A 26,250-nucleotide genomic window follows, 5' to 3' on the forward strand; every position below is an offset into this window, starting at 1 on the left:
AAGAGGAATCCTCCTTGAGGCCTCCTCGGGCGTGGTGAGGGATGGGAGAAGAATCCTCCTTGAGGCCTCCTCAGGCGTGGTGAGGGATGGAAGAAGAATCCTCTTGGAGGCTTCCTCGGGCGTGGTGAGGGATGGAAGAGGAATCCTCCTGGAGGCCTCCTCGGGCGTGGTGTGGGATGGAAGAAGAATCCTCTTGGAGGCCTCCTCGGGCATGGTGAGGAATGGAAGAGGAATCCTCCTTGAGGCTTCTTCGGGCGTGGTGAGGGATGGAAGAGGAATCCTCCTTGAGGCCTCCTCAGGCGTGGTGAGGGATGGAAGAAGAATCCTCTTGGAGGCTTCCTCAGGCGTGGTGAGGGATGGAAGAGGAATCCTCCTTGAGGCCTCCTCGGGCGAGGTGAGGGATGGAAGAAGAATCCTCCTGGAGGCTTCCTCGGGCGTGGTGAGGGATGGGAGAAGAATCCTCCTGGAGGCTTCCTCGGGCGTGGTGTGGGATGGAAGAAGAATCCTCTTGGAGGCCTCCTCGGGCGTGGTGAGGGATGGAAGAGGAATCCTCCTTGAGGCTTCCTCGGGCGTGGTGAGGGATGGAAGAGGAATCCTCCTTGAGGCCTCCTCGGGCGTGGTGAGGGATGGAAGAGGAATCCTCCTTGAGGCTTCTTCGGGCGTGGTGAGGGATGGAAGAGGAATCCTCCTTGAGGCCTCCTCAGGCGTGGTGAGGGATGGAAGAGGAATCCTCTTGGAGGCCTCCTCGGGCGTGGTGTGGGATGGAAGAAGAATCCTCCTGGAGGCTTCCTCGGGCGTGGTGAGGGATGGAAGAGGAATCCTCTTGGAGGCCTCCTCGGGCGTGGTGTGGGATGGAAGAAGAATCCTCTTGGAGGCCTCCTCGGGCGTGGTGAGGGATGGAAGAAGAATCCTCTTGGAGGCCTCCTCGGGCATGGTGAGGGATGGAAGAGGAATCCTCCTTGAGGCCTCCTCGGGCGTGGTGAGGGATGGGAGAAGAATCCTCCTTGAGGCCTCCTCAGGCGTGGTGAGGGATGGAAGAAGAATCCTCTTGGAGGCTTCCTCGGGCGTGGTGAGGGATGGAAGAGGAATCCTCCTGGAGGCCTCCTCGGGCGTGGTGTGGGATGGAAGAAGAATCCTCTTGGAGGCCTCCTCGGGCATGGTGAGGAATGGAAGAGGAATCCTCCTTGAGGCTTCTTCGGGCGTGGTGAGGGATGGAAGAGGAATCCTCCTTGAGGCCTCCTCAGGCGTGGTGAGGGATGGAAGAAGAATCCTCTTGGAGGCTTCCTCAGGCGTGGTGAGGGATGGAAGAGGAATCCTCCTTGAGGCCTCCTCGGGCGAGGTGAGGGATGGAAGAAGAATCCTCCTGGAGGCTTCCTCGGGCGTGGTGAGGGATGGGAGAAGAATCCTCCTGGAGGCTTCCTCGGGCGTGGTGTGGGATGGAAGAAGAATCCTCTTGGAGGCCTCCTCGGGCGTGGTGAGGGATGGAAGAGGAATCCTCCTTGAGGCTTCCTCGGGCGTGGTGAGGGATGGAAGAGGAATCCTCCTTGAGGCCTCCTCGGGCGTGGTGAGGGATGGAAGAGGAATCCTCCTTGAGGCTTCTTCGGGCGTGGTGAGGGATGGAAGAGGAATCCTCCTTGAGGCCTCCTCAGGCGTGGTGAGGGATGGAAGAGGAATCCTCCTGGAGGCTTCCTCTGGCGTGGTGTGGGATGGAAGAGGAATCCTCCTTGAGGCCTCCTGGGGCGTGGTGAGGGATGGAAGAGGATTCCTCCTTGAGGCTTCCTCGGGCGTGGTGAGGGATGGAAGAGGAATCCTCCTTGAGGCCTCCTCGGGCGTGGTGAGGAATGGAAGAGGAATCCTCCTTGAGGCTTCTTCGGGCGTGGTGAGGGATGGAAGAGGAATCCTCCTTGAGGCCTCCTCAGGCGTGGTGAGGGATGGAAGAAGAATCCTCTTGGAGGCTTCCTCAGGCGTGGTGAGGGATGGAAGAGGAATCCTCCTTGAGGCCTCCTCGGGCGAGGTGAGGGATGGAAGAAGAATCCTCCTGGAGGCTTCCTCGGGCGTGGTGAGGGATGGGAGAAGAATCCTCCTTGAGGCCTCCTCAGGCGTGGTGTGGGATGGAAGAAGAATCCTCTTGGAAGCCTCCTCGGGCGTGGTGTGGGATGGAAGAAGAATCCTCTTGGAGGCCTCCTCGGGCGTGGTGAGGGATGGAAGAGAAATCCTCCTTGAGGCTTCCTCGGGCGTGTTGAGGGATGGAAGAGGAATCCTCCTTGAGGCCTCCTCGGGCGTGGTGAGGGATGGAAGAGGAATCCTCCTTGAGGCCTCCTGGGGCGTGGTGAGGGATGGAAGAAGAATCCTCTTGGAGGCTTCCTCAGGCGTGGTGAGGGATGGAAGAGGAATTCTCCTTGAGGCCTCCTCGGGCGTGGTGAGGGATGGAAGAGGAATCCTCCTTGAGGCTTCCTCGGGCGTGGTGAGGGATGGAAGAGGAATCCTCCTTGAGGCCTCCTCGGGCGTGGTGAGGGATGGAAGAGGAATCCTCCTTGAGGCTTCTTCGGGCATGGTGAGAGATGGAAGAGGAATCCTCCTTGAGGCCTCCTCAGGCGTGGTGAGGGATGGAAGAAGAATCCTCCTTGAGGCCTCCTCGGGCGAGGTGAGGGATGGAAGAAGAATCCTCCTGGAGGCTTCCTCGGGCGTGGTGTGGGATGGAAGAAGAATCCTCCTTGAGGCCTCCTCGGGCGAGGTGAGGGATGGGAGAAGAATCCTCCTTGAGGCCTCCTCAGGCGTGGTGTGGGATGGAAGAAGAATCCTCTTGGAGGCCTCCTCGGGCGTGGTGTGGGATGGAAGAGGAATCCTCCTGGAGGCTTCCTCGGGCGTGGTGTTGGATGGAAGAAGAATCCTCTTGGAGGCTTCCTCGGGCGTGGTGAGGGATGGAAGAGGAATCCTCCTTGAGGCCTCCTCGGGCGTGGTGAGGGATGGAAGAGGAATCCTCCTGGAGGCTTCCTGGGGCGTGGTGAGGGATGGAAGAGGAATCCTCCTTGAGGCCTCCTGGGGCGTGGTGAGGGATGGAAGAGGAATCCTCCTTGAGGCCTCCTTGGGCGTGATGAGGGATGGAAGAGGAATACTCCTTGAGGCCTCCTCTGGCGTGGTGAGGGATGGAAGTGGAATCCTCCTTGAGGCCTCCTCGGGCGTGGTGAGGGATGGAAGAGGAATCCTCCTGGAGGCTTCCTGGGGCGTGGTGAGGGATGGAAGAGGAATCCTCCTTGAGGCCTCCTCGGGCGTGGTGAGGGATGGAAGAAGAATCCTCCTGGAGGCTTCCTCTGGCGTGGTGAGTGATGGAAGAGGAATCCAGGCCTCCTGGGGCGTGGTGAGGGATGGAAGAGGAATCCTCCTTGAGGCCTCCTTGGGCGTGATGAGGGATGGAAGAGGAATCCTCCTTGAGGCCTCCTCGGGCGTGGTGAGGGATGGAAGAGGAATCCTCCTGGAGGCTTCCTCAGGCGTGGTGAGGGATGGAAGAGGAATCCTCCTTGAGGCCTCCTCAGGCGTGGTGTGGGATGGAAGAAGAATCCTCTTGGAGGCCTCCTCGGGCGTGGTGTGGGATGGAAGAAGAATCCTCTCGGAGGCCTCCTCGGGCGTGGTGAGGGATGGAAGAGGAATCCTCCTTGAGGCCTCCTCAGGCGTGGTGTGGGATGGAAGAAGAATCCTCTTGGAGGCCTCCTCAGGCGTGGTGTGGGATGGAAGAAGAATCCTCTTGGAGGCCTCCTCGGGCGTGGTGTGGGATGGAAGAAGAATCCTCTTGGAGGCCTCCTCGGGCGTGGTGTGGGATGGAAGAAGAATCCTCTTGGAGGCTTCCTCAGGCGTGGTGAGGGATGGAAGAGGAATCCTCCTTGAGGCCTCCTCAGGCGTGGTGTGGGATGGAAGAAGAATCCTCTTGGAGGCCTCCTCGGGCGTGGTGTGGGATGGAAGAAGAATCCTCTTGGAGGCCTCCTCGGGCGTGGTGAGGGATGGAAGAGGAATCCTCCTTGAGGCCTCCTCAGGCGTGGTGTGGGATGGAAGAAGAATCCTCTTGGAGGCCTCCTCAGGCGTGGTGAGGGATGGAAGAAGAATCCTCTTGGAGGCCTCCTCGGGCGTGGTGTGGGATGGAAGAAGAATCCTCCTGGAGGCTTCCTTGGGCGTGGTGAGGGATGGAAGAGGAATCCTCTTGGAGGCCTCCTCGGGCGTGGTGTGGGATGAAAGAAGAATCCTCTTGGAGGCCTCCTCGGGCGTGGTGTGGGATGGAAGAAGAATCCTCTTGGAGGCCTCCTCGGGCGTGGTGTGGGATGGAAGAAGAATCCTCCTGGAGGCTTCCTCGGGCGTGGTGAGGGATGGAAGAGGAATCCTCATTGAGGCTTCCTCGGGCGTGGTGAGGGATGGAAGAGGAATCCTCCTTGAGGCCTCCTCGGGCGTGGTGAGGGATGGAAGAGGAATCCTCCTTGAGGCCTCCTCGGGCGTGGTGAGGGATGGAAGAGGAATCCTCCTTGAGGCCTCCTCGGGCGTGGTGAGGGATGGAAGAGGAATCCTCCTTGAGGCTTCTTCGGGCGTGGTGAGGGATGGAAGAGGAATCCTCCTTGAGGCCTCCTCAGGCGTGGTGAGGGATGGAAGAGGAATCCTCCTGGAGGCTTCCTCTGGCGTGGTGTGGGATGGAAGAAGAATCCTCTTGGAGGCTTCCTCAGGCGTGGTGAGGGATGGAAGAGGAATCCTCCTTGAGGCCTCCTCGGGCGTGGTGAGGGATGGAAGAGGAATCCTCCTTGAGGCTTCCTCGGGCGTGGTGAGGGATGGAAGAGGAATCCTCCTTGAGGCCTCCTCGGGCGTGGTGAGGGATGGAAGAGGAATCCTCCTTGAGGCTTCTTCGGGCGTGGTGAGGGATGGAAGAGGAATCCTCCTTGAGGCCTCCTCAGGCGTGGTGAGGGATGGAAGAGGAATCCTCCTGGAGGCTTCCTCTGGCGTGGTGTGGGATGGAAGAAGAATCCTCTTGGAGGCTTCCTCAGGCGTGGTGAGGGATGGAAGAAGAATCCTCCTTGAGGCCTCCTCGGGCGAGGTGAGGGATGGAAGAAGAATCCTCTTTGAGGCCTCCTCGGGCGTGGTGAGGGATGGGAGAAGAATCCTCCTTGAGGCCTCCTCAGGCGTGGTGTGGGATGGAAGAAGAATCCTCTTGGAGGCCTCCTCGGGCGTGGTGAGGGATGGGAGAAGAATCCTCCTTGAGGCCTCCTCGGGCGTGGTGAGGGATGGGAGAAGAATCCTCCTGGAGGCTTCCTCTGGCGTGGTGAGGGATGGAAGAAGAATCCTCTTGGAGGCCTCCTCAGGCGTGGTGTGGGATGGAAGAAGAATCCTCTTGGAGGCCTCCTCTGGCGTGGTGAGGGATGGAAGAAGAATCCTCCTTGAGGCCTCCTCGGGCGTGGTGAGGGATGGAAGAGGAATCCTCCTTGAGGCCTCCTCGGGCGTGGTGAGGGATGGAAGAGGAATCCTCCTTGAGGCCTCCTCGGGCGTGGTGAGGGATGGAAGTGGAATCCTCCTTGAGGCCTCCTCGGGCGTGGTGAGGGATGGAAGAGGAATCCTCTTGGAGGCCTCCTCGGGCGTGGTGAAGGATGGAAGAGGAATCCTCCTTGAGGCCTCCTCGGGCGTGGTGAGGGATGGAAGAGGAATCCTCCTGGAGGCTTCCTCGGGCGTGGTGTTGGATGGAAGAAGAATCCTCTTGGAGGCTTCCTCGGGCATGGTGAGGGATGGAAGAGGAATCCTCCTTGAGGCCTCCTCGGGCATGGTGAGGGATGGAAGAGGAATCCTCCTGGAGGCTTCCTCGGGCGTGGTGTTGGATGGAAGAAGAATCCTCTTGGAGGCTTCCTCGGGCGTGGTGTTGGATGGAAGAAGAATCCTCCTGGAGGCTTCCTCTGGCGTGGTGAGGGATGGAAGAAGAATCCTCTTGGAGGCCTCCTCAGGCGTGGTGTGGGATGGGAGAGGAATCCTCCTTGAGGCTTCCTCGGGCGTGGTGAGGGATGGAAGAAGAATCCTCTTGGAGGCTTCCTCGGGCGTGGTGTTGGATGGAAGAAGAATCCTCTTGGAGGCTTCCTCGGGCGTGGTGAGGGATGGAAGAGGAATCCTCCTTGAGGCCTCCTCGGGCGAGGTGAGGGATAGAAGAGGAATCCTCCTGGAGGCTTCCTCGTGCGTGGTGAGGGATGGAAGAGGAATCCTCCTTGAGGCCTCCTCGGGCATGGTGAGGGATGGAAGAGGAATCCTCCTGGAGGCTTCCTCGGGCGTGGTGTTGGATGGAAGAAGAATCCTCTTGGAGGCTTCCTCGGGCGTGGTGTGGGATGGAAGAAGAATCCTCCTGGAGGCTTCCTCTGGCGTGGTGAGGGATGGAAGAAGAATCCTCTTGGAGGCCTCCTCAGGCGTGGTGTGGGATGGGAGAGGAATCCTCCTTGAGGCTTCCTCGGGCGTGGTGAGGGATGGAAGAAGAATCCTCTTGGAGGCTTCCTCGGGCGTGGTGTTGGATGGAAGAAGAATCCTCTTGGAGGCTTCCTCGGGCGTGGTGAGGGATGGAAGAGGAATCCTCCTTGAGGCCTCCTCGGGCGAGGTGAGGGATAGAAGAGGAATCCTCCTGGAGGCTTCCTCGTGCGTGGTGAGGGATGGAAGAGGAATCCTCCTTGAGGCCTCCTCGGGCATGGTGAGGGATGGAAGAGGAATCCTCCTGGAGGCTTCCTCGGGCGTGGTGTTGGATGGAAGAAGAATCCTCTTGGAGGCTTCCTCGGGCGTGGTGTGGGATGGAAGAAGAATCCTCCTGGAGGCTTCCTCTGGCGTGGTGAGGGATGGAAGAAGAATCCTCTTGGAGGCCTCCTCAGGCGTGGTGTGGGATGGGAGAGGAATCCTCCTTGAGGCCTCCTCGGGCGAGGTGAGGGATGGAAGAAGAATCCTCCTGGAGGCTTCCTCGGGCGTGGTGAGGGATGGGAGAAGAATCCTCCTGGAGGCTTCCTCGGGCGTGGTGTGGGATGGAAGAAGAATCCTCTTGGAGGCCTCCTCGGGCGTGGTGAGGGATGGAAGAGGAATCCTCCTTGAGGCTTCCTCGGGCGTGGTGAGGGATGGAAGAGGAATCCTCCTTGAGGCCTCCTCGGGCGTGGTGAGGGATGGAAGAGGAATCCTCCTTGAGGCTTCTTCGGGCGTGGTGAGGGATGGAAGAGGAATCCTCCTTGAGGCCTCCTCAGGCGTGGTGAGGGATGGAAGAGGAATCCTCTTGGAGGCCTCCTCGGGCGTGGTGTGGGATGGAAGAAGAATCCTCCTGGAGGCTTCCTCGGGCGTGGTGAGGGATGGAAGAGGAATCCTCTTGGAGGCCTCCTCGGGCGTGGTGTGGGATGGAAGAAGAATCCTCTTGGAGGCCTCCTCGGGCGTGGTGAGGGATGGAAGAAGAATCCTCTTGGAGGCCTCCTCGGGCATGGTGAGGGATGGAAGAGGAATCCTCCTTGAGGCCTCCTCGGGCGTGGTGAGGGATGGGAGAAGAATCCTCCTTGAGGCCTCCTCAGGCGTGGTGAGGGATGGAAGAAGAATCCTCCTGGAGGCCTCCTCGGGCGTGGTGTGGGATGGAAGAAGAATCCTCTTGGAGGCCTCCTCGGGCATGGTGAGGAATGGAAGAGGAATCCTCCTTGAGGCTTCTTCGGGCGTGGTGAGGGATGGAAGAGGAATCCTCCTTGAGGCCTCCTCAGGCGTGGTGAGGGATGGAAGAAGAATCCTCTTGGAGGCTTCCTCAGGCGTGGTGAGGGATGGAAGAGGAATCCTCCTTGAGGCCTCCTCGGGCGAGGTGAGGGATGGAAGAAGAATCCTCCTGGAGGCTTCCTCGGGCGTGGTGAGGGATGGGAGAAGAATCCTCCTGGAGGCTTCCTCGGGCGTGGTGTGGGATGGAAGAAGAATCCTCTTGGAGGCCTCCTCGGGCGTGGTGAGGGATGGAAGAGGAATCCTCCTTGAGGCTTCCTCGGGCGTGGTGAGGGATGGAAGAGGAATCCTCCTTGAGGCCTCCTCGGGCGTGGTGAGGGATGGAAGAGGAATCCTCCTTGAGGCTTCTTCGGGCGTGGTGAGGGATGGAAGAGGAATCCTCCTTGAGGCCTCCTCAGGCGTGGTGAGGGATGGAAGAGGAATCCTCCTGGAGGCTTCCTCTGGCGTGGTGTGGGATGGAAGAGGAATCCTCCTTGAGGCCTCCTGGGGCGTGGTGAGGGATGGAAGAGGATTCCTCCTTGAGGCTTCCTCGGGCGTGGTGAGGGATGGAAGAGGAATCCTCCTTGAGGCCTCCTCGGGCGTGGTGAGGAATGGAAGAGGAATCCTCCTTGAGGCTTCTTCGGGCGTGGTGAGGGATGGAAGAGGAATCCTCCTTGAGGCCTCCTCAGGCGTGGTGAGGGATGGAAGAAGAATCCTCTTGGAGGCTTCCTCAGGCGTGGTGAGGGATGGAAGAGGAATCCTCCTTGAGGCCTCCTCGGGCGAGGTGAGGGATGGAAGAAGAATCCTCCTGGAGGCTTCCTCGGGCGTGGTGAGGGATGGGAGAAGAATCCTCCTTGAGGCCTCCTCAGGCGTGGTGTGGGATGGAAGAAGAATCCTCTTGGAAGCCTCCTCGGGCGTGGTGTGGGATGGAAGAAGAATCCTCTTGGAGGCCTCCTCGGGCGTGGTGAGGGATGGAAGAGAAATCCTCCTTGAGGCTTCCTCGGGCGTGTTGAGGGATGGAAGAGGAATCCTCCTTGAGGCCTCCTCGGGCGTGGTGAGGGATGGAAGAGGAATCCTCCTTGAGGCCTCCTGGGGCGTGGTGAGGGATGGAAGAAGAATCCTCTTGGAGGCTTCCTCAGGCGTGGTGAGGGATGGAAGAGGAATTCTCCTTGAGGCCTCCTCGGGCGTGGTGAGGGATGGAAGAGGAATCCTCCTTGAGGCTTCCTCGGGCGTGGTGAGGGATGGAAGAGGAATCCTCCTTGAGGCCTCCTCGGGCGTGGTGAGGGATGGAAGAGGAATCCTCCTTGAGGCTTCTTCGGGCATGGTGAGAGATGGAAGAGGAATCCTCCTTGAGGCCTCCTCAGGCGTGGTGAGGGATGGAAGAAGAATCCTCCTTGAGGCCTCCTCGGGCGAGGTGAGGGATGGAAGAAGAATCCTCCTGGAGGCTTCCTCGGGCGTGGTGTGGGATGGAAGAAAAATCCTCCTTGAGGCCTCCTCGGGCGAGGTGAGGGATGGGAGAAGAATCCTCCTTGAGGCCTCCTCAGGCGTGGTGTGGGATGGAAGAAGAATCCTCTTGGAGGCCTCCTCGGGCGTGGTGTGGGATGGAAGAGGAATCCTCCTGGAGGCTTCCTCGGGCGTGGTGTTGGATGGAAGAAGAATCCTCTTGGAGGCTTCCTCGGGCGTGGTGAGGGATGGAAGAGGAATCCTCCTTGAGGCCTCCTCGGGCGTGGTGAGGGATGGAAGAGGAATCCTCCTGGAGGCTTCCTGGGGCGTGGTGAGGGATGGAAGAGGAATCCTCCTTGAGGCCTCCTGGGGCGTGGTGAGGGATGGAAGAGGAATCCTCCTTGAGGCCTCCTTGGGCGTGATGAGGGATGGAAGAGGAATACTCCTTGAGGCCTCCTCTGGCGTGGTGAGGGATGGAAGTGGAATCCTCCTTGAGGCCTCCTCGGGCGTGGTGAGGGATGGAAGAGGAATCCTCCTGGAGGCTTCCTGGGGCGTGGTGAGGGATGGAAGAGGAATCCTCCTTGAGGCCTCCTCGGGCGTGGTGAGGGATGGAAGAAGAATCCTCCTGGAGGCTTCCTCTGGCGTGGTGAGTGATGGAAGAGGAATCCAGGCCTCCTGGGGCGTGGTGAGGGATGGAAGAGGAATCCTCCTTGAGGCCTCCTTGGGCGTGATGAGGGATGGAAGAGGAATCCTCCTTGAGGCCTCCTCGGGCGTGGTGAGGGATGGAAGAGGAATCCTCCTGGAGGCTTCCTCAGGCGTGGTGAGGGATGGAAGAGGAATCCTCCTTGAGGCCTCCTCAGGCGTGGTGTGGGATGGAAGAAGAATCCTCTTGGAGGCCTCCTCGGGCGTGGTGTGGGATGGAAGAAGAATCCTCTCGGAGGCCTCCTCGGGCGTGGTGAGGGATGGAAGAGGAATCCTCCTTGAGGCCTCCTCAGGCGTGGTGTGGGATGGAAGAAGAATCCTCTTGGAGGCCTCCTCAGGCGTGGTGTGGGATGGAAGAAGAATCCTCTTGGAGGCCTCCTCGGGCGTGGTGTGGGATGGAAGAAGAATCCTCTTGGAGGCCTCCTCGGGCGTGGTGTGGGATGGAAGAAGAATCCTCTTGGAGGCTTCCTCAGGCGTGGTGAGGGATGGAAGAGGAATCCTCCTTGAGGCCTCCTCAGGCGTGGTGTGGGATGGAAGAAGAATCCTCTTGGAGGCCTCCTCGGGCGTGGTGTGGGATGGAAGAAGAATCCTCTTGGAGGCCTCCTCGGGCGTGGTGAGGGATGGAAGAGGAATCCTCCTTGAGGCCTCCTCAGGCGTGGTGTGGGATGGAAGAAGAATCCTCTTGGAGGCCTCCTCAGGCGTGGTGAGGGATGGAAGAAGAATCCTCTTGGAGGCCTCCTCGGGCGTGGTGTGGGATGGAAGAAGAATCCTCCTGGAGGCTTCCTTGGGCGTGGTGAGGGATGGAAGAGGAATCCTCTTGGAGGCCTCCTCGGGCGTGGTGTGGGATGAAAGAAGAATCCTCTTGGAGGCCTCCTCGGGCGTGGTGTGGGATGGAAGAAGAATCCTCTTGGAGGCCTCCTCGGGCGTGGTGTGGGATGGAAGAAGAATCCTCCTGGAGGCTTCCTCGGGCGTGGTGAGGGATGGAAGAGGAATCCTCATTGAGGCTTCCTCGGGCGTGGTGAGGGATGGAAGAGGAATCCTCCTTGAGGCCTCCTCGGGCGTGGTGAGGGATGGAAGAGGAATCCTCCTTGAGGCCTCCTCGGGCGTGGTGAGGGATGGAAGAGGAATCCTCCTTGAGGCCTCCTCGGGCGTGGTGAGGGATGGAAGAGGAATCCTCCTTGAGGCTTCTTCGGGCGTGGTGAGGGATGGAAGAGGAATCCTCCTTGAGGCCTCCTCAGGCGTGGTGAGGGATGGAAGAGGAATCCTCCTGGAGGCTTCCTCTGGCGTGGTGTGGGATGGAAGAAGAATCCTCTTGGAGGCTTCCTCAGGCGTGGTGAGGGATGGAAGAGGAATCCTCCTTGAGGCCTCCTCGGGCGTGGTGAGGGATGGAAGAGGAATCCTCCTTGAGGCTTCCTCGGGCGTGGTGAGGGATGGAAGAGGAATCCTCCTTGAGGCCTCCTCGGGCGTGGTGAGGGATGGAAGAGGAATCCTCCTTGAGGCTTCTTCGGGCGTGGTGAGGGATGGAAGAGGAATCCTCCTTGAGGCCTCCTCAGGCGTGGTGAGGGATGGAAGAGGAATCCTCCTGGAGGCTTCCTCTGGCGTGGTGTGGGATGGAAGAAGAATCCTCTTGGAGGCTTCCTCAGGCGTGGTGAGGGATGGAAGAAGAATCCTCCTTGAGGCCTCCTCGGGCGAGGTGAGGGATGGAAGAAGAATCCTCTTTGAGGCCTCCTCGGGCGTGGTGAGGGATGGGAGAAGAATCCTCCTTGAGGCCTCCTCAGGCGTGGTGTGGGATGGAAGAAGAATCCTCTTGGAGGCCTCCTCGGGCGTGGTGAGGGATGGGAGAAGAATCCTCCTTGAGGCCTCCTCGGGCGTGGTGAGGGATGGGAGAAGAATCCTCCTGGAGGCTTCCTCTGGCGTGGTGAGGGATGGAAGAAGAATCCTCTTGGAGGCCTCCTCAGGCGTGGTGTGGGATGGAAGAAGAATCCTCTTGGAGGCCTCCTCTGGCGTGGTGAGGGATGGAAGAAGAATCCTCCTTGAGGCCTCCTCGGGCGTGGTGAGGGATGGAAGAGGAATCCTCCTTGAGGCCTCCTCGGGCGTGGTGAGGGATGGAAGAGGAATCCTCCTTGAGGCCTCCTCGGGCGTGGTGAGGGATGGAAGTGGAATCCTCCTTGAGGCCTCCTCGGGCGTGGTGAGGGATGGAAGAGGAATCCTCTTGGAGGCCTCCTCGGGCGTGGTGAAGGATGGAAGAGGAATCCTCCTTGAGGCCTCCTCGGGCGTGGTGAGGGATGGAAGAGGAATCCTCCTGGAGGCTTCCTCGGGCGTGGTGTTGGATGGAAGAAGAATCCTCTTGGAGGCTTCCTCGGGCATGGTGAGGGATGGAAGAGGAATCCTCCTTGAGGCCTCCTCGGGCATGGTGAGGGATGGAAGAGGAATCCTCCTGGAGGCTTCCTCGGGCGTGGTGTTGGATGGAAGAAGAATCCTCTTGGAGGCTTCCTCGGGCGTGGTGTTGGATGGAAGAAGAATCCTCCTGGAGGCTTCCTCTGGCGTGGTGAGGGATGGAAGAAGAATCCTCTTGGAGGCCTCCTCAGGCGTGGTGTGGGATGGGAGAGGAATCCTCCTTGAGGCTTCCTCGGGCGTGGTGAGGGATGGAAGAAGAATCCTCTTGGAGGCTTCCTCGGGCGTGGTGTTGGATGGAAGAAGAATCCTCTTGGAGGCTTCCTCGGGCGTGGTGAGGGATGGAAGAGGAATCCTCCTTGAGGCCTCCTCGGGCGAGGTGAGGGATAGAAGAGGAATCCTCCTGGAGGCTTCCTCGTGCGTGGTGAGGGATGGAAGAGGAATCCTCCTTGAGGCCTCCTCGGGCATGGTGAGGGATGGAAGAGGAATCCTCCTGGAGGCTTCCTCGGGCGTGGTGTTGGATGGAAGAAGAATCCTCTTGGAGGCTTCCTCGGGCGTGGTGTGGGATGGAAGAAGAATCCTCCTGGAGGCTTCCTCTGGCGTGGTGAGGGATGGAAGAAGAATCCTCTTGGAGGCCTCCTCAGGCGTGGTGTGGGATGGGAGAGGAATCCTCCTTGAGGCTTCCTCGGGCGTGGTGAGGGATGGAAGAAGAATCCTCTTGGAGGCTTCCTCGGGCGTGGTGTTGGATGGAAGAAGAATCCTCTTGGAGGCTTCCTCGGGCGTGGTGAGGGATGGAAGAGGAATCCTCCTTGAGGCCTCCTCGGGCGAGGTGAGGGATAGAAGAGGAATCCTCCTGGAGGCTTCCTCGTGCGTGGTGAGGGATGGAAGAGGAATCCTCCTTGAGGCCTCCTCGGGCATGGTGAGGGATGGAAGAGGAATCCTCCTGGAGGCTTCCTCGGGCGTGGTGTTGGATGGAAGAAGAATCCTCTTGGAGGCTTCCTCGGGCGTGGTGTGGGATGGAAGAAGAATCCTCCTGGAGGCTTCCTCTGGCGTGGTGAGGGATGGAAGAAGAATCCTCTTGGAGGCCTCCTCAGGCGTGGTGTGGGATGGGAGAGGAATCCTCCTTGAGGCTTCCTCGGGCGTGGTGAGGGATGGAAGAAGAATCCTCTTGGAGGCTTCCTCTGGCGTGGTGTGGGATGGAAGAAGAATCCTCTTGGAGGCTTCCTCAGGCGTGGTGAGGGATGGAAGAGGAATCCTCCTTGAGGCCTCCTCGGGCGTGGTGAGGGATGGAAGAGGAATCCTCCTTGAGGCTTCCTCGGGCGTGGTGAGGGATGGAAGAGGAATCCTCCTTGAGGCCTCCTCGGGCGTGGTGAGGGATGGAAGAGGAATCCTCCTTGAGGCTTCTTCGGGCGTGGTGAGGGATGGAAGATGAATCCTCCTTGAGGCCTCCTCAGGCGTGGTGAGGGATGGAAGAGGAATCCTCCTGGAGGCTTCCTCTGGCGTGGTGTGGGATGGAAGAAGAATCCTCTTGGAGGCTTCCTCAGGCGTGGTGAGGGATGGAAGAAGAATCCTCCTTGAGGCCTCCTCGGGCGAGGTGAGGGATGGAAGAAGAATCCTCTTTGAGGCCTCCTCGGGCGTGGTGAGGGATGGGAGAAGAATCCTCCTTGAGGCCTCCTCAGGCGTGGTGTGGGATGGAAGAAGAATCCTCTTGGAGGCCTCCTCGGGCGTGGTGAGGGATGGGAGAAGAATCCTCCTTGAGGCCTCCTCGGGCGTGGTGAGGGATGGGAGAAGAATCCTCCTGGAGGCTTCCTCTGGCGTGGTGAGGGATGGAAGAAGAATCCTCTTGGAGGCCTCCTCAGGCGTGGTGTGGGATGGAAGAAGAATCCTCTTGGAGGCCTCCTCGGGCGTGGTGAGGGATGGAAGAAGAATCCTCCTTGAGGCCTCCTCGGGCGTGGTGAGGGATGGAAGAGGAATCCTCCTTGAGGCCTCCTCGGGCGTGGTGAGGGATGGAAGAGGAATCCTCCTTGAGGCCTCCTCGGGCGTGGTGAGGGATGGAAGTGGAATCCTCCTTGAGGCCTCCTCGGGCGTGGTGAGGGATGGAAGAGGAATCCTCTTGGAGGCCTCCTCGGGCGTGGTGAAGGATGGAAGAGGAATCCTCCTTGAGGCCTCCTCGGGCGTGGTGAGGGATGGAAGAGGAATCCTCCTGGAGGCTTCATCGGGCGTGGTGTTGGATGGAAGAAGAATCCTCTTGGAGGCTTCCTCGGGCATGGTGAGGGATGGAAGAGGAATCCTCCTTGAGGCCTTCTCGGGCATGGTGAGGGATGGAAGAGGAATCCTCCTGGAGGCTTCCTCGGGCGTGGTGTTGGATGGAAGAAGAATCCTCTTGGAGGCTTCCTCGGGCGTGGTGTGGGATGGAAGAAGAATCCTCCTGGAGGCTTCCTCTGGCGTGGTGAGGGATGGAAGAAGAATCCTCTTGGAGGCCTCCTCAGGCGTGGTGTGGGATGGGAGAGGAATCCTCCTTGAGGCTTCCTCGGGCGTGGTGAGGGATGGAAGAAGAATCCTCTTGGAGGCTTCCTCGGGCGTGGTGTTGGATGGAAGAAGAATCCTCTTGGAGGCTTCCTCGGGCGTGGTGAGGGATGGAAGAGGAATCCTCCTTGAGGCCTCCTCGGGCGAGGTGAGGGATAGAAGAGGAATCCTCCTGGAGGCTTCCTCGTGCGTGGTGAGGGATGGAAGAGGAATCCTCCTTGAGGCCTCCTGGGGCGTGGTGAGGGATGGAAGAGGAATCCTCCTTGAGGCCTCCTGGGGCGTGGTGAGGGATGGAAGAGGAATCCTCCTTGAGGCCTCCTTGGGCGTGATGAGGGATGGAAGAGGAATACTCCTTGAGGCCTCCTCGGGCGTGGTGAGGGATGGAAGAGGAATCCTCCTGGAGGCTTCCTGGGGCATGGTGAGGGATGGAAGAGGAATCCTCCTGGAGGCTTCCTCGGGCGTGGTGAGTGATGGAAGAGGAATCCAGGCCTCCTGGGGCGTGGTGAGGGATGGAAGAAGAATCCTCCTTGAGGCCTCCTCGGGCGTGGTGAGGGATGGAAGAAGAATCCTCCTGGAGGCTTCCTCGGGCGTGGTGAGTGATGGAAGAGGAATCCAGGCCTCCTGGGGCGTGGTGAGGGATGGAAGAAGAATCCTCCTTGAGGCCTCCTTGGGCGTGATGAGGGATGGAAGAGGAATCCTCCTTGAGGCTTCCTCGGGCGTGGTGAGGGATGGGAGAAGAATCCTCCTTGAGGCCTCCTGGGGCGTGATGAGGGATGGAAGAGGAATCCTCCTGGAGGCTTCCTCGGGCGTGGTGAGTGATGGAAGAGGAATCCAGGCCTCCTCAGGCGTGGTGTGGGATGGAAGAAGAATCCTCCTTGAGGCCTCCTCGGGCGTGGTGAGGGATGGAAGAGGAATCCTCCTGGAGGCTTCCTCGGGCGTGGTGAGGGATGGGAGAAGAATCCTCCTTGAGGCCTCCTGGGGCGTGGTGAGGGATGGAAGAGGAATCCTCTTGGAGGCCTCCTCAGGCGAGGTGAGGGATGGGAGAAGAATCCTCCTTGAGGCCTCCTGGGGCGTGGTGAGGGATGGAAGAGGAATCCTCCTGGAGGCTTCCTGGGGCGGGGTGAGGGATGGAAGAGGAATCCTCCTTGAGGCCTCCTCGGGCGTGGTGAGGGATGGAAGAGGAATCCTCTTGGAGGCTTCCTCTGGCGTGGTGAGGGATGGAAGAGGAATCCTCCTGGAGGCTTCCTGGGGCGTGGTGAGGGATGGGAGAAGAATCCTCCTTGAGGCCTCCTGGGGCGTGGTGAGGGATGGAAGAAGAATCCTCCTGGAGGCTTCCTCGGGCGTGGTGAGGGATGGAAGAGGAATCCTCCTTGAGGCCTCCTCGGGCGTGGTGAGGGATGGAAGAGGAATCCTCCTTGAGGCCTCCTCGGGCGTGGTGAGGGATGGAAGAGGAATCCTCCTGGAGGCTTCCTCGGGCGTGGTGAGGGATGGGAGAAGAATCCTCCTGGAGGCCTCCTCAGGCGTGGTGAGGGATGGAAGAAGAATCCTCCTTGAGGCCTCCTGGGGCGTGGTGAGGGATGGGAGAAGAATCCTCCTTGAGGCCTCCTGGGGCGTGGTGAGGGATGGAAGAGGAATCCTCCTGGAGGCTTCCTGGGGCGTGGTGAGGGATGGAAGAGGAATCCTCCTTGAGGCTTCTTCGGGCATGGTGAAATTACCCTGTAGGATGAAGCATGAGCACAAGTTATATCTTCTTAACCAGCCATCCAGGGATTGCAGCACAGATTGAATGTATAAAAACAAAGTTTACATTTTGAGCATTGATCATAGATGGAGTCTGTGTGATACTGAGCTAGGGTTTCCACCCAATGGCAACTCTGCTTTGCTACACTGGAGCAGTGATTAATTTGTAAAAAAAATAAAGAAATATGCAGGGCCCTCGTCAAGAGGCCACTTCAGCTTGAACCACCCATTGCCTCTGCCAGCACTACCAACACAACTACTAACCATCCTACTCCTACAAGTGTGACAATTCAGATTATTCCAGGCCCCCAAAGCTATAAGAATGGATTAGGCAGCAGGCAGTAGTCATTTTTAATGTATATTGAATTAATAAACGACTGTTGTTGTGCTCTTCTCTAAATTAGACAAACAGAGCCACCAAGTGGCAGACTGTCGTAGGTGCTGTTGCTGACAATTAAGTGCTGAGCACCGGAAACCACCAGTTCAAATTAACCACTACACTCCAGCTAGAGTCTAGACGTAGACAGTGGAACAATGCTTTTTTTGGTATGAGAGATTCCTAAGACTCTGCTGCATGAAGGGCTTAATTTGAGACAGTGGTTACAAGTGGAGCCAACTGAATTCGTTTTTGGAAGCTTGCACTTATTTTTCCTTAACATGGTTTGATCTAGAGCAAGAGAGAGAGAGACCCAAAAAGGAGGAACAGAACAATTGAAAAACAGTCACTAAGAGAGAAAGCAGGGACCTGTAACAGAGAGATAAAGGAGCAGGGAGTGTCTGGTGGTGGACTAAAGAGGCATGAGGCAGAGTCAAAGCTACGTAGCAATAATATATGACACCCTGAACTTCGATACCACTGGCCGTAGACTTCTGAGCAAAACTTTACTTTCGAAAAAGACTTTCACAAATTAAGCACTGGCTACATTGTTTATTTTCCAGATATCTATATAAGATGCATTTACATTCTACATATCTAAGTAGAGGGAAACATCCTTTACCCCGCAGTTAGAACCACAACATTTCCATGCGTTACTTTTCCCCACAAGTCGTTACAACGACCTGCTTTAGGAAGAGCGTTGTTGGACTTTAAGTCAAACGCCATCCCTACTGTTACGTAGACTGGAGTTGGAATAGTAATTTATACTATTCAAAAGTCCAGTGCCCTTCTAAGGCAAGTTGTTGTAATGAATTGCGTGGTAAAGTAACGTCTGGTAACGTCGCAGTCGGGGTAGTGACTGCGTTGTAAAGGCATGCAGGGTAAATGAATGCGGGGTTCCGTCATACGTCCACAAGTGGAGCTTATTTATAAAATGACCGGTTACCACCATGGATCTGGCCCTCCTAGACCAAAGTTTGACACCCATGCATTAAAAGGTATGTGTTTCGTCACTGATGTCTTCGGTGTGCCTTTTCAGTATATCCTCACCGAAATAAGCCCTGGGAAGAGGTAGGTGATGAGAAGGCGCTGCTCCGATTAATAGCCAGCAGGCTTCATTCCTCTGATTCTGTTGTCTTTCTTCCAGTACGAGACCTAAGGGGAGTTTGTCTGTGTCAGTAAGACATGGTAATTTGCCCTTAATAATGCACATTGTTGGGGAAATTTACAGTTTAATCTCGTTTAAGTAAAATGATGCCAATCTAGAAGATGTTTATGCACAAGTACATACTTGGAGGAGGAATGTGGAAATGGAGTAATGAATATTACCCTCTAGTATTGTGCTCTTTAACAAAGCTCTGCATCTCCCAACAAGATGGAACTTCTCTCTTGTAGTGAATGGCATTGCTATAGCATTCCTGCCAACTTACAAATGAAATTTGCAAAGTGAGGAGAAAGGGGTGTGGCTTTGAAGGGAGCAGGGACTAGTGCCAAGAGCTAGTTAAGAGGAACTCTGCCCCAGTAGCGGCTCCTGGTGGGTGAGCTGCCGGGCGGTGATGTGGGGAGGGTGGGGGTAGTAAACACCGGGATACGGATGAATGCAGGTAAGTAGGTAATTAAATCAATAAACCAAATTTCAATGCGCTCTGCATCGCATGGCGATGCAGCGCGCGCAACAGAATTTGTTTTATTGATTTCATGGTCTACTCACCTGCACTCATCCGTATTCCGGTTTTTACTACCTCCCACCCTACTCCTCCCCCTTCCCCGCCCCACGTCACCACCCGGCATTACTCCCAAAAGGAGTCGCTATTGCTCTGCCCTTTACCAAGTCCCCGCCCCCCCAAAAAAACAGAACAGCTACAAAGAGTCATTGACGCTTATGTCCTGGAGTGTTTTTGCACCTCTTAATAGACATCGGCTGCATACTGCATCCGAAAACGAGCTGAAAATCCAGTTTGCAGTAGTTTTTCAGCGCCAGAATGTGATTTCAGCTCCTCAGCGGATGAACGTGTGAAGGGACCCAAAATTGTGTGACACACGGTGGCACCGTGTGAGTTTTATTTATTTATTTATGCTTTTTATATAGCGCGGACTTTACCCGAAGGTGTCAGAGCGCTTCACAATAGGAACAGAACTGATACATGAGAACATTACAAGTGAGCAAAATACAAAAGCAAATGTTACATTAAATGAAGCAAAAATGACAATCGTGAGGCAACAAAATACAAGAGGTAGCAAACGGTGCATTACAGGAGGAAAAAGTGACGTGTCAGGTTACAAAAGCGTACAAAGTAAACATAGAGGTATAATACTGCAATATATGGAGGACACTCAAGCACAAGAACAAACGTTACGTGGGCACTGGTGGCACTTGTGCAGGTATCGAAAACAAACAAATGTAAGAGGTAGAAAACAGTGTGTTACAAGAGAAAGTGACGGGTGCATGTTACACACGAGTACCAAACACAGGTAGAAAGATAATACTACAATAAATGGCAGACTCTCAGACCACAAGAACACACTGGGCAGACACTTCCATAGTCATGTAAAGTAGATTTTTCTAAAATGGAAGGGCTTCCTCAGATAATAGAGAGGTCATGGATTACATTTGGAAGTGTCTTTGAAGGAGGAGAACTTTGAGGTCTGTTTTGAAGGCCTGGGAGGAGGTGGTGGTCCGGAGCTGAGGTGGAAGTGAGTTCCAGATTCTCACTGCGCTGCCTGAAAAGGATTGGACCATCGATCTTTCCTTCTTGAAAGTGGAAGGTTCAAGCAGTAGATTTTCCGCATTTCGTGATGGTCTAGAGCCTCCAGAGAGTTTCAGTTTATTCGCCATTTGGCAGGTCTGCTGCAGCGCTGGCTGTATGGCGCGGTCTTCGAGGCGCTAGAATGTCCTAATCTCTCCGTTGTTGTCATGTTGCAGGGTTCTGGCTCCCCATCATCCGATGCGTGTCCCGCAGCACCCTCGAAGAAGGGCACGAGGCCGACTGCGACCCCGCCAGCAGACCCGCGCCCACCCAGGAAGTGTGCAGCACCCAGCCGTGCCCGGCCTTGTACGTACCACGAGGTGTTCCGCCATTTCTGATGCCTCGCTCCGTGATTTACGCGCGTGGTGGGGAAGTTAATGGCGGGCTTCCTGTTTCTGAAGCCAGAGGAGCGGTCATATTCTTGGCTGGGAATCAGGGCAGGTCCCTCGGCGAGGGGCTGAACCCCATTACCAGCCAAGAATAACTAGAAACTGGGTATCTCCAGGAAAAAGAAACGAAACGAATTGCAGTCCGTCTCTTTTTCTTGGTCTCTGTATTTCTCTCTCTTTTTTCTCTCTTCCACCTACATTAGCCCTGTTACCGCTTCCCCGTCCCTCCCTCCATCCCCATAATTCTGCAGAGTGTGTGTAGATCACAGGTAAGAATTGTCTGTAAAATAGCTCCATGGTTAAACTGATTTGTTTGCAGAGATTCTTGTGTTACCCACAGGTCACCTGTGTTACAATATTAGTAAAACAGCCCCATGCAATGTGCAACAGCTGCCTGTACCCTACAAGGCATAACTTGAAAACATTTCAGGTTTGAACTCAATATTTCTTTAGTCTAAGATTGATGAAATGAGGTCTGCTAAGCAGTAAGAAAGGCGTGGAAAACAGATCTTCCTTCCCTTGCAGGATTCTGCTGGTTTCACACAATAAAAGTGCACAGAAGGTGCTGTGTTTGTAGGGTGGTTGGCACACCGTACTGGCACATACTGAGAACGACTTACTCCACCTTTCCTAAAACTGGATTTGCTAATGCCTGCCACACCGATTGACTTTACCAATGGTTGTTTATGACTTGATCGTTAACCTTCATTTTACCTTCTCCAGTTTTAGCAGTTATCGTAGCTCACTTGCTGCATGTTTTTATAGAAGCCTTCATATGACCTCAATAATAAGTCCAGTCCCGTTCGATCTCGATCTGCTTTTCATCCTTCCGAGGTTGATAATATGTGGGCCATTGTATTGGGCAACAATAGCGCCAACAGTCTAAATTCAAAGAGAAATCTTTTCAGTGTATTCTCTATAAGTGTTATGGCGGACAGACTTTCACTGAAACGAGTAGTGTTATTTATTTCACGCCAGCTTTTAGTTTCCCTATTTTATGAAAACAAGACTTCAACGGAAGGGAAATAATTCTGCGGGGGTGATAAGGTTTAATATGTCAGTTGCCAGGACCTTGTTAGCGCTATCCAGTATCATTACTGGTCTCCTTGCGCCCTCTCATGCATCCTTTGTGTACTGCAGTCACAGAGCCTTCAGAAATCATTGGCCAGTCTTTTTAAGGAGAAAGTCCAGCCATAACATTTAAGAGTTTTCTATGACGGTAGGCTAGACGCCAGCCACGAGAACCACCTAGCAGGGGTGTAGCTATCACTGATTTAAGGGGTCCAGAGGGGTCCATTCAAATTTGAAAATTGCTATATTTTACTACCCCAACAGCAGCCAAGGTGGCCATTTTCCTTGATTGCACCAAGGCCCATGGAATGCATGCTTTACTACTGCTGTCAAGCCGGTGCAGCTGCTTTTCAGCTATCAGTGGCTACCCGGATGGAACTTCAGGTAGCGGCTGTCAGGTGGTTTTTATATATTTTTTAGTTTGCATCCCCAAGAAGGGTAGGTGTTGTGTACATGTTATGATGGAGAGAACCTCATTTGTGAGTGGGGGCGAGTAGCAGTGCTCAGTTTGTGCCAGTGGTGGATACAGCACTTATTGTCAGGACCTGGGCATGCTTTTCATCATTGGGCTTTGACTCAGAGGGGGAAAGGGGAATGGAGGAAGAGAAAGATAGCAAAACAGACAGTGACAAAGTGAGAAAGCTGTGACGAAATGAACCTGCAAAGGAGAAATAAAGGGATAGGAAGTGCAGGGTGATGGAAGAAAGAGGACATGAGCCTTGGTTTTCAGCAACGCCAGCATTCTGAAACACCAATTGCTCGCTCCCATGCCAAATTTGGGCACCCATTTTGTTATTATTTTTTACAAAAGAACGGAGTGTAAGGAGTTAGCAGACAGGCAGTTCACCTACAGCCGGAAAATCCTCGCAATGGATCAGATAAACTTGCAATGGACTCGCAGCTTAGTGTTGAAAGAGAAACACAACCTTATGTCAAAAACCGCTTTGATGAAGAGTTACAGCTCACAAGTCGTTAACTTCTGCCGAGCTAAATACTCCTTTCCTTTTATTGACAAAACATACAAAGTTCGGTTACAGGCTGTTGAAAGCTGCATAACAAATTTGCACCCCAACGCACTGTATTGCAAGGGTCAGTCCTCACCAATGTTCCAGGGTGCTGGACACTACTTTTAGTTACAGGCGCATGCGTGCAGCTAGGACCGTGTGGGGTATCTGCTCCCCCCAAAAAATCCCAGCAAATGTCCTGTCAGACCAATTTAAAGTTCAAAGAGGCCCTGCAGTAGAGCACGTTGGACATCCACCGTTTATGGGCAGATGTCCAGCATCCGCCAAGCTCTAGATAAAGCCCTTTGTGCTCTTCTGCAGGCACTGGATTGATTGTTGCCTTACAATGTTACAGTGACTGTTCTCTTTATCTTGCTGTAGCTGGGATGCAGGCGAGTGGTCTGCGTGCAGCAAGTCTTGTGGACCTGGGATGCAGCACCGCCAGGTTCTTTGTCGTCAGATGTACGCCAACCGCACAACCATGGTCCACCCACAGCGGTGCAGCCAGCTAGAGAAACCCAACGTCACCCAATCCTGCCAACTCCGCATCTGCAGCCACTGGGAGATCAGCACCAACTGGACCACGGTAAGGGAAGCAGACAAGGCTAGCGCCAACGTGCCACAGGAAAAGTGTCTTAGAAGTGAGTCCTGGGATACTAATAGGAAGGAGGTGGGAGTGCACTAACTCCATCTAAATAAATACATACATTTCTCTCTTCTGTGGCACTCAAAAGCCAGGAGAGAGTGCCACGGGAGAGAGAAAGCTCTGAAGAGATGCTTAGAGGAAAATGGTGTTATTGATAGGGGATCAAGCACCTTGGCGTCCTAGGAGGATGCCGTGAAGAAACCTCTAAAGTGGGGGTACAGGGGCGCTCTCCAGAGGGAGACACATTGAAGATCATCGGGCAGAGATGTGTGGTGACATTAGAATTAACAAGAGAGAGAACAAGAAAACTTCACAGAAGCAGGGGATAGTAGAGGGACAGACATGTGGATGCAGCAGTGGGTTAGGGGGGAAGAGCTAATGTTGTGTAAATAAGCATGGAAGAGGAAGATAGGATGGATTAACGCTGTGGTAAGGAATTGTGTAAAATGAGAGGAGTTTGGGTGCATTTTAGATCCATTCTTTGTTCTGTCTCCGAGACATGGTATGGAGTGGTGGCCAGAAGGGGTTGAGACACAAGAAACTATGGGACTACAGGTAGAGGAGTGGATGTGGGGGTGCCCAGGGCCTTGGCACAGCACCCTGGGGAGCAGCAGGGCATGGGTTACCAAGGCCTCTAGGAAAGGAACTACTAGTGGAGCAGAAGAGAGGCCCAGGGCTGAAGATGAGCGTTGCAGGGAGCTGGTGGAACAGAAGAATGACGCAAGAGATGGTGAAGATGATTGTTGATCTGTGGATGATTGTTACTGAAGCTAATGATGCTGAAACCAAAGAGTACCTTTATGATTGAGCTAATGATGTTAAGGGTGACAGTAATGACTTCTCTCCTCCCCGTTTCCGCAGTGCTCGGTGATGTGTGGAACAGGTCAGCGGATGCGGAATGTGCGATGCATCAGTAACTTTGGTGACATCTTAAGTGAGGGGGATTGCAGCGTCCGACTGCGCCCCAAGACCAGCGAGTCCTGCGATATGGGGCCCTGCGTCCGCAGCTGGTTCCATGATGACTGGAGCCGCACGGTAATGGTTTGCACCTAAAGGGAGAGATTGCGTAGAACAGGGGAAAAGTGATTGTGGATTTATCATGTATGGACTGGGCAAAAATGGTCCCTGTACTATATTTTAATATATTCAAGTTTACAAGTGCTTGGTGGAGGCCCCCAATGAAGGCAAGCAAAGGTCTGTGGGGGAACTGGGCCACATGGACCAGTCAGTTGACACTAGGACTCTACTTTGAATTACCATTCTATTAAAAGCAGTGACATCTCTTTTAATTTTTCACATCCTCTTCCTTAAGGTGAAGGAATTGCTTAGTGTAGACATGGTGAAATTTTGGATTGAGAACTTGGTGACTGGCACAGTTGAGGAGGCTCAAGACAGGATTTTGAAGGTGGTACAACAGGAGGAGGCATGACCAAGAATTAATAAAAATGTAATTGATCATTTGCGTTCATTGCTTTTCAACAATTTCCAGTGTTTAACATTGAAGTCTTAGCAGTCCCTTAAATCTTGCGTAGTAGAAAAATGTTATTTATTTAATTTTACAATATGATGATGAATACAGCCATCGTGTTTCGTCTTGGAAAACAGTGGGACTTCTTCAGGTTAAAGTAACTTTCTCAGATTCAATAAATATTCATCATTCCAGAAGTGAGAGTGACATATCACGAATTCAATAGTTTCCTGTATCAATTAGGGCAACGTTTAAAGTGGTTCTATCATAATTTTGTGTGCGGCTACCATTTTGTGACGCATTACATTGACACGTGATATCGATGTGAGGAAACGCTGTGTTCCGTATCAGTTACAGGCACTTGCAAGAATGTAATGCATCACACTGAAAGCAACTCAACCCCTTCCGTATCAGACTTTTGATCTCAGAAGCTACTGGATGTAGATGGTACAGGTTCTAGGGCATTGTTTCTCTAGCTACCTGTACAGGATCTGCTAATCTGGAAGGAATCTTATATCAAGGGAGATGTTTGCATCTGTTGCCCCCAGCAGACAGGTTTCAGAAAGCTCTTGTGAATGAAGCTGTAATTGATATCCTGCAGGCAAACCTGTGTTCTGTAAGGTGTTACGGGTAAGTAGCTTGCCCTTCATCGAATCCTGAGGCGTGGTGATGGTGCAAGATCCTGGCGCTCTCCGTATGAAGTTGTTTTCTGCAGAGTTTTTGAGTACGGTTGTTGGATGCTAAAGTTGTGCTCAATGGAGTTCTATAGAGGTGCACTTTGAATGATTATGTGATGCATGCTCTCTCCTCTATACCCGAAACAGTGCTCGGCGGAGTGTGGCACGGGAATCCAGCGCCGATCAGTGGTCTGCTTGTCCAGTGAGGTCGGCGGGGAGTCTGGTGAGGCCTGCACAGGAAACCGACCGGCGGATATGAGGGCATGTGATGGTGGACCTTGCAGCAGGGTCATACTGTGGTACACAGGCCCTTGGAGTCAGGTGAGTTAGCGACTACAAGTCCATGGCTACTCAAAAGGGCAAATAAATATGTTAATAGATAACAGACTTGCTACATACAGCCGCCTGTACATTAAATGTGGACATTCGGAATCCCAGGAGGAGAGCCTCAACCTTTTATCTTTCTGACACTGAAAAAATAAATACTACGTTTGTTCTGCAACGTATGTTAAAAACGTAGCAAATTCGCCTAATGCTGTAAAAATACTATAAACTTTAAAGTTACAAGTATTATTAATGTATAGAATCTCCTTTAATAATAGTAGTGATGACAGTGTGAGTAGTAATGTGCCTATGCATCACATTTGGTGATGCTAATTAGGTCATGAAATAATTGAACACCAAGCATTGCTCTCTGGAGGTAAAAGGAAGAGCGGTGGGTGATATTCAACCAGTTGCTCCTGGCTACACAAGGTGTGACCAGAAAATCTGGGGGCATATGTACGAGGAAGTGGTGGAGTGAGGTGTTAGTCATCATGGCTTAACGCCTCACTGCGCCACTTCAGAAATGCAAGGCTGCACTGTATTTACAAGGATATGGTGCAGCCTTGCATTTCCCCCTGCACTGGCGCTACACTTAGCAGTGTTGCGCCAACGCAGTCACCCTTACACCATAGTGCAAGGGTGTCTGCGTGCAGGGGAGGATTGTTTGTGTGTAGGAAAGGTGTCCCTTCCTGCACGTAAACAATCCTGAAATGCCATTTTGTCACTTATATGTGTGTTGCTTCATGCAGCACACATGAAAGTCACAAAATGGAATTTCTTTTAAAGATTGTTTATGTACAGGAAGGGGGGCCTTCCTGTACATAAACAATCCATGGCAGTTTGCTTTTTCCATATGTGCTGCACAAGGCAGCACACATGGAAAAAGCAAAAACGAGGAGAAATAATGCATTTCTCCTCATTTTGCCAAGTTAGGACCAGGTTTTCCCTGGTCTTAATTTTTGCGCTGCCTTCTTTGTATGCTGCCCTTGTACATAGGGGGCAGCGTCAAAATGAATGGGTGTTGCAGTGGAACACCCAC

General features: G+C 54.4%; 1 protein-coding gene across 1 annotated transcript in view; it reads left to right on the top strand.

The window, feature by feature from the left end:
- Positions 1–26,250, top strand: part of ADAMTSL4 (ADAMTS like 4) — a 334,744-nt gene that overhangs the window by 278,432 nt on the left and 30,062 nt on the right. Inside the window, 4 exon segments of the mRNA XM_078668902.1 lie at positions 19,809–19,938; positions 22,478–22,682; positions 23,604–23,777; positions 25,035–25,208. Of these exon segments, the coding sequence (XP_078525028.1) occupies positions 19,809–19,938; positions 22,478–22,682; positions 23,604–23,777; positions 25,035–25,208 (683 nt within the window).

This window comes from Lissotriton helveticus, chromosome 12 (genome assembly GCF_964261635.1).
Source record: "Lissotriton helveticus chromosome 12, aLisHel1.1, whole genome shotgun sequence".
NCBI classification, from domain to species: Eukaryota; Metazoa; Chordata; class Amphibia; order Caudata; family Salamandridae; genus Lissotriton; species Lissotriton helveticus.